Source organism: Cyprinodon variegatus, unplaced genomic scaffold, assembly GCF_000732505.1.
Source record: "Cyprinodon variegatus isolate N-32 unplaced genomic scaffold, C_variegatus-1.0 Scaffold418, whole genome shotgun sequence".
Lineage (NCBI taxonomy): Eukaryota > Metazoa > Chordata > Actinopteri > Cyprinodontiformes > Cyprinodontidae > Cyprinodon > Cyprinodon variegatus.
Window position 1 is genome coordinate 588089 of NW_015150871.1, and position 11344 is coordinate 599432.

At 38.3% G+C, this 11344-nt stretch overlaps 1 protein-coding gene across 1 annotated transcript; it reads left to right on the top strand.

Annotated features, from left to right (window-relative positions):
* The first annotated feature begins 2646 nt into the window (after positions 1–2646).
* Positions 2647–10738, top strand: LOC107093311 (glucoside xylosyltransferase 1-like). The gene is made up of 7 exons (XM_015388300.1): positions 2647–2922; positions 4461–4659; positions 4735–4866; positions 4946–5197; positions 5287–5410; positions 5539–5711; positions 9051–10738. The coding sequence occupies exons 1-7, from the start codon at positions 2738–2740 to the stop codon at positions 9210–9212; spliced, it is 1227 nt and encodes a 408-aa protein (XP_015243786.1). The 5' UTR covers positions 2647–2737; the 3' UTR covers positions 9213–10738.
* The last annotated feature ends 606 nt before the right edge of the window (positions 10739–11344 follow it).

The window sequence follows — 11344 nt, forward strand, 5'->3', positions numbered from 1 at the left end:
TTTCATTTAGGAAACAAGGACATTTTTAATAGAAAAACTGCACATTTTCAGGGTTAATACGAAGAATCCACTGCAGAATTATGTGATAGAAGCCTTAATATTCAAAATTTAAACCTTTATTATGGGTAAAATGCTTGCTTTTTATTTATTTATAGATATGTTTTTGTCCTTGTATCAATTACACATTTTTTCCCACAGTTAATGATAATAAAATTGACCTTCAGGTCTGTTAGTCAAACGCTCCTCACTCAATAAGAGCGACTCTCTTAAAGCCAGGATGAATGAGCCCTTTCAGGGAACCCTTTTCATTTTTTGCTCCCACCCTTCCCCCAACAGAGGGTCTCTGCCTGCTGCCTGCTGCAGGAGCTGCATTAGATTGAACAGATAGCATGAGGAGAGAAGATCCTCATTCTCATCCCACCTTCAAAATAAAAGAAAAGTAAAGAGGCAAGACGAGGAGTTTTACTTGGATCATAATTAAAGCAGTAGTGATATAACTGACGCATTCAGCACATTTTTACCTTCTATCAACATCTAATAGAAATTAAACTGCATGCATCACAGGACACATTACTTCATTCTGTTCAAATCTATATTTTTTGAAGAAGTATGTCACCCATGCTTGTTATTTACTATATACAGCATTAAATCAGTTTTTTTACACGTTTTTATTTCATTTTTTCTTGCAAAGCAGAAATGACAGGGACAACAAAGCACTGATAGTGCAGAGAAACATTCAAGCATGGCATAATAAAGAAAAGCAAAACAAAGAAAAATAAATCAAATACACATCGACAAAAGAGCAAAATAAAAAACAAGTACAGATCTGATACAGAATAATCAAGAGAATGAGTGACAATAGAGAAGTCTAGGTCAGTAGGGAAACCAACTAAAAAAGTGAACAGAGTAAATAAACTAACTCAGCGTAAATTCAAAAGACCTGGCAATTGAGATTGTGCAAAGATCTGCTAAAAAACTAAACAAAAACAACTGACTGCAAACCACTAATATACCCTGGGAGAAGTGGTTAGTGGGATTGAAACCCACCGAGGATAAATGACTTAGTGGTAGGAGCCATGATAAGAACAGGAAACTTTCTTTCCCATTAGCTGATACAACACCACTAATGAAAGCACTTTTTAGTTCTTGTTTTCTTGAGATTACATCATTTTAAACCCATTACGGTGCATTAAAAAAGGGGTTCCACTGTGGCTTCTGAAGGTCCCATTTTTTCACTATTTAACTACATTGAACACTTTAGATGTTACCAAATTTGGACATTATTATAATCCCATTTTTAAAAGGTTTATGGCTTTCCTAAAAGCATTTATAGTCTGCTCTCTATAGCCTCAGCTTCACCCAGTTACACAGTAAATGCACACTTTATTAGTTCAATAATGCAAATGTAGACGTTTCATTTCATTTACAGATAGAGAAACACGGAATTTGATAGATCAAAAAACAGATTAGGATCTATTTACAAAAATAAAAAGTACAAAGATAGAAAAAATACAGTCGGTACACCAGCGGGGTGATGATAAATCCAGTGCCTAGGCGTGGTACACCCTGGACAGGTCGCAAGTCTGTCGCAGGGAAACACAGAGATACAACCATACACACACACTCACACCTAGGGACAATTGAGGGATGCCATTTAACCTTACAGTCATGTTTTTGGACTGTGGGATGAAGCCAGACATGCACGGACAGGGAATCGAACCCCCAACCTTCTTGCAGCAGGAAGCATCCATGCAACCACTGTAAAGCCCAACAATCCAACTGGATAGTGTAATGTTTTCTAAAAGGCGGGGGCGGAGCTAGATGGGGGGCCAGGGGTTGCCATGGCCACCCTTAGCCAATCATTGGCCACCCCTGTCATTTTCCCCCCTCTAATACAGACAATGGCAGCAGTAATACTCTCAAATGGAATATTCAAAACATTATTTTTTTTTTGTGGTTAATTAAACACATCAATATACCAACATCAAAGATGATAGGTACAGAATTCAAGCTCTCTTCAGAACTAGATTTTAGTTTATGTGGGGTAAAATCAATCTATGTAGCTATTAGTGCTTGTAAATATCAATTTTATGCAGAAATTTTATAGATACAAGTAGGTAAGTAATGACAATGATTGATTTACGCCCCAGAACTCAAAACTGTTTAAATATATGCATCTATTTGTTAGCATAGGCTGTAGGAAAGTATAGTTAGTCTTTGTTTAGAAAATATGGATGTTTTGCTTGTTATTTTTCCTGTTGGAACAGTGTAGATTGACGGTGAGGTTCTGTTGCCTATCCGCTTTTGGCCCCCCTCACAGTACATTGGTTATTGCCTGGCCACCCTAAAAAAATTTCTGGATACGGCTCTGCTAAAAAGAATATAAATACAAATCAGATAAATAATATAGATGATGAGGTCCTTACTAAATCGGTAAGAAATAAAATATACAAATGAAAAAAGTATTAAATTGCTCATCAATGTATCACTTCAAGAGGTAAACTCAAAAATATAAAACAATTTCCCATAATAGTGTTTGGGAGGTAGTTGTGCTTCGTTACCACCACCAGATGGCGACATTTTCCTCGCTGGATTGAGTCAGATGAGTTTTACTTTCTAAACCTCAACAGGAAGCGCTTCTTGCACAATGCGTCTAACTTCACGGCTAACTAAAAACAAAAAGAGAACGTTAGTTTCTATGTCATGACTTTAGCTCAGAGATGTGTTTTCCGACACCATGATGCGGCGTTACATGCGTGCGCTGCTCCTGTGCACGGTGTTCGCGGTGTTTTCGGGACTCTACGCTTATAGTAAGGTGTTTCACACGGACGGAAGAAGCGGAGCGAGGAGAGCTTTCATCCCACAGAGAGACACCGGCGCCAGGCGAGGAGTGCGGCCACAAAAACCCCACTGGTACAATAGGTAATTCACAGGGATTGCGTGGGCTGAGCTCAGAAATGTATTCAAAAGAAATAATTCAAAGTTATTGAACCCTGGTTTGCAACAGAAACATCAACTGGAAGTCTTTTTTTCCCCCACATTTAAAGGGCCTCTAGAGGTCGCTATTATCCCTGTTGCCAAAACTATTTATAAAAGTAAATCCATTTTTTTATTGCAGTTTATGTATTTAAATTAAAAGATCAACATATAAGAAAGAAAGGGGTGATTGGATGAACTTTACCCCACAGCATGATGCTGCCACCACCATGTGTCACTATGGAAGAGGAGGCCTACATGCGAAACCCTCTGCGGTTTTGCATGTAGGCCTAAAAGTTTCCTTTTGATCTCAACTGATCAAACCTTTTCCCACCTGTTTGGAGTTTCCCCTGCAAAGAAAACTTATCTCATGACTTTAGTAATGGTATAACTTATTATCTATTATTGCCATGTCAGTGTTTTGGTTGTTTTTTTTAAGGTTTGAGGTTAAAATTGTTTAAGTATACTTTCAAATTATTTGTTTCTCTCCGCAACAAGTACAAATAAAACTGGATTAATATCTTTAAAATAAGAGTGCAATTATGTGAATATCTGGGCCAGTGATATTAATATGATGCCACAGGCAATAATCAATATTTACCAGCAGGGGGCAGTGCTCCTGCAGAACTCCTTCTGGCCCCTTTACTTAAAGCATACACTACAAAAATGCTTTTTTCTTAACAAAAATGTGTATTTTCCCTTGATTTGAGTATGTAGATAAGAAGATGTACATTTAAAAGAATACAAAAATAACTCAGTTATCCTATTTCAACTGGTTAATATGTAATTATCTTATTATAAGGGCAAGAATACTAATTCCTTTGACAGATCGTTTTATGTACCTGCTCAGTTTAAGGGCAAATACACTTATTTTAGACTTTTTTTTCGTTTTTTAAATGCAGTTTTGCAGTATAAGACCTAAATAATTTAATATGTGCTGATGTAAGGGACTGCACTGCAAAAAATGTTGCTTTGACAAAGTCTTAAATGTTAAATCTAGCTAAAAAGTCTTTTTGATTTTGTTTTCCAATTGATATATTACCAATACTTCTTTTTTTGAGAATCTATCTTGATTTTAAGAAGTCTTACAAAGTCTCACTTCATTTGCAGATTATTGCATTTATAATGAGTAGAATCCTGCCAAAAGAAAATTAATAATCTGACAGAATCTGCTATTAGTTAGTGTCAGCTTTCATCTTTTAGGTCAGGAGTCCACAACTATGGCTTTGTGGCTCACCTGTTATACTTTTTTATCGAGTTTGGTTTAATTTTTTTAATCTGGAAAAACACTGCATCAGTGTCTAGAACCTCCACTGTTATCCAGTATTTTATATAGTTCTCTACCCTTTCAGCCTTGCCATACACATAAATAGCAACAAGATCTAAATAATAAATTTTATTTGGCGTCTGTGTCGTACAGATCTACTTTATTTTACCTTTTCTGCAACATTGTGTGTCTGAACTGCCTATGTTGTTTTCCTCAGATACATCATGCGTCAGAGGGGTCAGGTGGAAGGTGCTGGTAACAGTGTTGAGCCCACCATGCACCTGGCTGTGGTGGCCTGCGGGGAGCGACTGGACGAGACCCTCACTATGATCAAATCTGCGGTGCTTTTCAGCATCAAGCGCCTTCATCTGCACATCTTTGCTGAGGATCAGCTTCACGCCAGCTTTATGGAAGCTGTGAGTTCCCTTCCTTGTCAGTGTCGTTTATTTTCTTCCTGCTTCCAATCAGCGCTTCACGCTTCTGTGTTGCAGTTGGAGTCATGGCCGGATGCTTTCCGCTCCCGGTTCAACTACACCGTTTACTCCATCAGTTTCCCCAGTGAGAACGCGGGCGAGTGGAAGAAGCTCTTCAAACCCTGTGCTTCTCAGAGACTCTTCCTCCCCGTGAGTTACTTAGAGATAAATAAACTTGAAGAACCCTTGAGATCATCGTCATCCATAAGAATACTCTGTCGATTTACAGCTGATCTTAAAGGACGTCGACTCCGTTGTGTACGTCGACTCCGACATCCTCTTCCTTCAGCCTGTAGACGACATCTGGGCCTTCCTGTCCCGATTTAATCCCTCCCAGCTGGCAGCCATGTCCCCAGAGCACGAGGAGCCCCGCATCGCCTGGTACAGCCGCTTTGCCCGCCACCCCTTCTATGGCAGGACGGGTATCAACTCTGGAGTCATGCTCATGAACATGACGAGAATGAGGAGCACCTTTTTCAAGGTGAAATGCCTCCCGTTGACCACAAGAGGGCCCCATTCCTCTGTATTTGGTGCGTACCAATGTTTAGAAATGCTTGTCTGTGTTGACAGAATGATATGACCCCGGTGGGACTGCGCTGGGAAGAGCTGCTGATGCCGCTGCTTCAAAAGTACAAACTGAATATCACCTGGGGAGACCAGGACCTTCTCAATATTATTTTTCACCATAATCCAGGTAAGCTTGCATCCTTTTTAAGCTGCATATTCTGTGCTTTTAGCTTGATGGATTTAGATTTAAAGTTGCAAAACTGAGAAAGCATATCAGTGACTTTTATCTGTGTTTTCCTGTCCTTCCTCTTTCAGAGTTTCTGCTGGAGTTTCCATGCAAGTGGAACTATCGCCCAGATCATTGCATCTATGGCAGTAACTGTGCCTCAGCTGAGGAGGATGGCATCTACATCTTGCATGGAAACAGAGGGGTTTACCATGACTACAAGCAACCAGCATTCAGAGCCGTTTACGATGCAATAAAAAAGGTTTGTATATCTGGGAGATAGCTCTGCTGCAGAGTCCAACAGAGTTTATGTAAATCTCTTTTTTCTTTATGACTTTATATTTTACACTCTAATAAGATTCCTTTAGGCGTTTGGAAGAGAAACAGGCCCACAGCATGATAGATCTGCTATCGTATTTGACAGACACTTTTGCACTTGTTTATCCTTTGTTTTGATTTGGACCCAACCTTCTTGTTTGGATGCTAGGGTCATTTGTCCCAGCAGGGATTAGCCAATTTATTTTTACGATTGTGACAGTAGAGCAGAAAAGGCCTTTTAAGAATGACTCTCACTACTCTGTCAATTGAACGTACTGTTCAATTGACAGAGTAGTGATTTCTATAGGATTTAGCTCTAGGGGCTAAGATGGAAATGGCAGTAGGATATTTTTTATCAACTAAAAGAGTTAATTAGAAAAAAATTTCTGATTTGTTGCAGCAATCACAACATTTTTTGTTTAATTTTTAAGACTGGGAATATATAGTGTATGATGCAATGCAGCTTAACACCAGTCTGAGGAGAAACAGTCCCATACCATGACTGTTCTCCCACCATGCTTAATAGTGGGTATTAATTTATCTGCCATTTTATGATTTGTTTCACTTCAAGCTCATATCTATAAAGGTCCATCTGGAACTAAATTTGTCGCAGTGGTCTTGATCCAATTCCGGCATTCAAACACCACCAATCGCATCTGTGATAGCAGGACAATAGAAACCTTGTTTTTTTATTACATATGTGCTTTTAGCGTGTTGTTAATATAGCACCATGATGGTGGCTAATAGGCTGTGTATAATCCTGCAGCAGTGTGTTGCAGTGAGCCTGTTGCCTGTATGGTGCAGATATTTTTGATTTATGCTCAATTTTGAAGCATGGTCTGCGTTGTTATTCCACAACGCAAGAGGGACAATCACAAACTAGCTGTGGGTCTAGATACGGCCGAGGTGGTGAGGAAGTAGATAAATGCAAGGGGCAAGTTTGTGGTACAACGGAAGGACATGAGGGCGAAAAAGAGCAGGGATCCAGGTGGAAAAAGGGTCCCAGTGTTCTCATGAACCTTGCTCTTCTAGATGGTCCATCTTACGCATATCTGCGTTAACTGCGACACACAAGCAGGCGACCTGGTTTCTGAGTATAAATCAGGCTTTATTCTTACTGCTCAGCACGTTTTTTTGTGTGTGATTATAGTTAAAGGTATAGTGGAGGATGTTTCTTTTTCTGGGTGGATCATCAAAATAAGGGGTCCTCGTTGTTGTCAATCATTCTGGTGATATGTTTACGGAAGGACGCCCTAAATGCTCGTCCCCATTTTCACTTACTAGTGGTGAGTCTGACATAGTGGAAAAATGCAAATGCAAATGTTCTTTTGGAACGTAAGATTGTATGAGAGATGCAAACAGCATATTTTAATTAAACAGAGCGTGCACAAGGAGAAATTGGCTCGTGCATGCTCTCGCACGTGTTTAATAGGCCTTCGGGAGCGTGTACAAGGTTGTGGATGTGCATTTTTTTTAAAGTGGAGAGGAAAAAAATCCTCCACTATGCCGTCAAGTTTCAAAATATTGTAGATCACATACCCTGAATAATGTTACCACTCCTTTTTTTTCTTCTATGCGTTTTGAAACATATAGAGATGAGAAAATAAACATTAGCCACATTTAAAGGGAATGAAAGAAATCTTTTTAAACCTATAGAAGATAATCAGCTCTGTATGGATTGATGTCGAACAGATTTCCCCATCCTTTAGAATTGAAACAGTTTTAGCACTTTTATTACATTGCTAGTCTGCCTCTCTTCAGAGAATGAAAAACAGCGCGTGCCCCTCTTGTAAAAAAAAAAAAAAAAAAAACCCTCCTGGATACATCAAAGTTTAAAGAGCAGATTTGACAAGGCTCCTCCAAGTCCTGTTGGTTTAATCTAGCTCGTCATCAGATGAAAGAGCTGTTTTCCAGCCTTGGTCATCCGCCTGCTCTTTCTACCCTCTGGGATTAGTTTTTTTGGATTGCTGCTGACCCTAAAGACCAAATAAGCTTTAGAGACAGCAATTGCCTTATACAGGAAAAACACAAATCTCCATCTTTAGAGGATGCTTGGATTGAAAGCTAATTTCCCCCACGAGGATGTTTATAGGTTGCTTACCTGCTGTTTAATGATATTGACGACACAAGTGGCATTTACTTAATGAAGCCATCAACACTGGGAGTCTCATTGCTTTCCCATTGAAGATAGATCAGACTGATGGTTTATCCATACCTTATCCATAGCCTAGAGTTAAGACTGTATCTCTATAGGACAGGATCAATGACACTACTAGACACATGTACTATGGGCGCTTCACATGCTCATATTTTTACCACCTCAGGCGAAGCTTTTTATAGATTTGTGATCAATTCGGATTTGCCAGGAGGATATGAGCAAATTGGTTAATCTTCTGTGTGGTTAAAATGTCTGGACAGACCATTTAATCCATTTCAGTTTGTCCAGCTGCAGATCGGCATGTTTTTTACAGTCATAATCACTATAAAAGTGATAAAGGAACATATTATCGACCTCCAAACTGTTCCACCTTCCCATACTTTCACATAAACCTTTATAAATCTAAATAATTATCCAGCTGACCATTCATGAATAATCCCTTTGGCCCATTCATATAGCCATCCATCAGCTCAGAGTTATTAAATGCAATGAAATTCTTTCCACCATTGTGAATTGATGCTTTAAAAGAGTGCATTGTCTTTACTGTGATCTAGGAGCTACTAGCCGGGAATCCTTTGACAACCAGGTCATGATATTAAAGCCAGACTTTCAGAAAAATGCACTTTTAGACCTGGATGATGCCCTCCTTCCCTCCCTCTGCAGCAAAAAGCTGAGTCTGAGAAGCAGCTGTTAATTTTTACAGCCGGCGCTGCATTTGGAGCCTGATTCCAGACACGGAGAGCCACACAAAATCAATAACATCAACTGTAAATGCAACTTTATGAGCGACGGGCGCGTCTGGTTTTGGACTCGTTAAAAATGCCGATCTCTTTGCGACCCAATATCAAGGACCCAACTGCAAGCAAATGAGCTGGCATAAAAAATGTTAATTCCCCTTTGATTTCCTTAGAGCGTAGTAAAGGCCCCTTCATTATTGGGAAATTGTGAAACCTCTGCTGCCTTCTCTGGTTATTACCGGACACTAAGCCTATAGAATTACACTGAGGTGGACAATGTGGAGCAGTTTATATTTAGCCAGGCTTTCCGGGCCCATTTATGGCCCCAAAGGACTTAGCTTTGTTAAACCTGAGCCTAAAAACATGTTGTTTCTTTTTGTCATTCCAGTATTCTTTTGGCTCAGACCCGGTCGCTTCTTTACTGAAACCTTTGAAGGAGGATCTGTTGAATACGACCCACACCTACTGCGGCAAATCCCATTCACTCTTCACCAAGAGACTAGCACTTAGTCTGGCAAACATACACAGGAAACCTCCACGTGGAAAGTGATGTCTACTGTTAAACCGAACTTGTAAGAAAGTATTTTTAATGAGCCAACAGAAATGTGGAACCACACTACTTTGAGATTATAGGCAATGATGGTGTAAAGATTTGAGGTTCTGTCGGAGAACAGCTGCTTGGAGCTCAAAACGCCAGCTGGGATCGTTCACACTTGTAAATCTCTTAGGTTGAGAGCATGATGTAAAAACCCTGAAACCAGAGTGCTCAGCTAAAAAGGCATATGCTACAGGTGCATAAATTCCTCCCCGCCTTTTTAAATCAAGGATGTTTTTTAGTGAAAAACGAACATCTCCAAATGTGTTCTTTGTGGAAGGACGCCTCTTCCATGGAGAAAATAAGAGATCTTGATGAGCTTTTAGTTCTGATTCTGAATAAAAGAAGCCGGGAGGAAGAAAAGCACTGGAATTTCCATATTGGAGAATTTATTTAACTCTTATTAAAAGGAGGTTGTAACCACATAAGGAGTGGATAAAAGGTTTTTCAAATATTCGTGCAATGGACCGCTTTTTTACAGCTTTCAAACATGTGGTAGAACTATGGATGTCCTTACTCCAGTTATTGTCTCTGATTCCAGATCAATAGTTTTTTAGATGATCAGGATCAGTGATTACATTATATGTATTATTGCTTTTGTTTTTCTGTTTCTATATGCACGGCTAAAGTGCATTTCCCAGTGTTAATCATTTAAGGTTTAGTTGTTTGGCCCCACCATCTGGCTCAAAACAATTGATTAAGTCAAGCAGAAAGTGGTGGAAACATCTCTGTTACAATTTTTGACGCTTAAAACAAAGTATTAAGTTTACACAGTTAGTATTTAACCTCTTTATGCTCTGTCTGCGTACAAATAACTGGAATATGGCACAGTATACCATTAAGTCATATCAAAACTCACTTTAGCAAATTGATGTACATTAAAAAAAGTATTCAGCAGGATAAAAAAAAAATGAATTTCTTAAGGAGTGTAGCTGTGTTGAATCTACGGAAGAGGATAAGGGCCACTGGAAAAAAAAAGTCTGAAATCTGACTTTAATCTCTGAATTCTGACTTTAATCTCTGAATTCTGACTTTTTTATTGTCAGAATTCAGTCAGAATCTTGAGATTAAAGTCATAATTCCATACTAAGCTGAAATAAAATTTAAAAATCACTTTTTTTTTCCCACTGGCCCTAATCCTCTTCCGTATGAATCAGTTACACAAGTCAAGGATAAATAATAAAGAGTTCCTCATTTAACGCCATGCTTTGTGAGAACTTTAATGGAGCCGTCTTGACCTAGCTAGTCCTTGAGGGAGTTGAATAGTAGAACTGTTTCCTACAGAAACTGTCTTGAAGAAAAAAAAGAAAAGAGAGACTGCAGAGCACGGAACAAAACACAGGTTTGTCTCAATCCACATTGTAGTGGATTAATTTTAAAAACCCTGATCTATTTTTTTATTTTTTTCCCCCAAGACTGCCTTAGTAAAAGTGACTGCAAACAAGGAATAAAATTATATATATTTTACAGCTCTTCTTTTTTTTTTAAATCTATGCTGAAAATGTGAGCAGGTACCAAAATAGAAAAAAAAAACATTTTGCAATGTCAGTTTTTCATAGTTTTTTGTTGTTTTTCTGATAATGTGTTTTCAGTAATGTATTGATTAGCATTCAGGTGACTGACTGTTGAATGTGTGCTTCTGATACCAAAGACTTGTTTTTGTACTTAAAGTTTGTGAACCACTGAATGTATCTCATATAATTGGGGTTAAAATGGGTAAAACTGAGTGTTTATGATTCTGTTCATCCAATGTGAGTTTTTTGTTTATTATTTCAATAAAGATCATTTCAAATATTAATAATATTCTTCTATTAAAAGTTATGAAGACACCAGAGGGCAGCATTTTTCAAATGTATTGTTGCTTATCACCTGTGCTTTAAGAGATGTTGAAGATTTTTTGTTTGTTTTTAATAAAGTTTTTTTTCATTATAAAGAATGTTTCATACTTTTTTTAATGTTTGACATTTTATCAACTGCAACCTTCAATGCACATTTTCATTATTTAAAGAAATAGACTAACAGATTCATAATAAATATTGAATTGAAAGGAAACACTGTTTATTTTTTCCCATACATCTTAAAAAAGT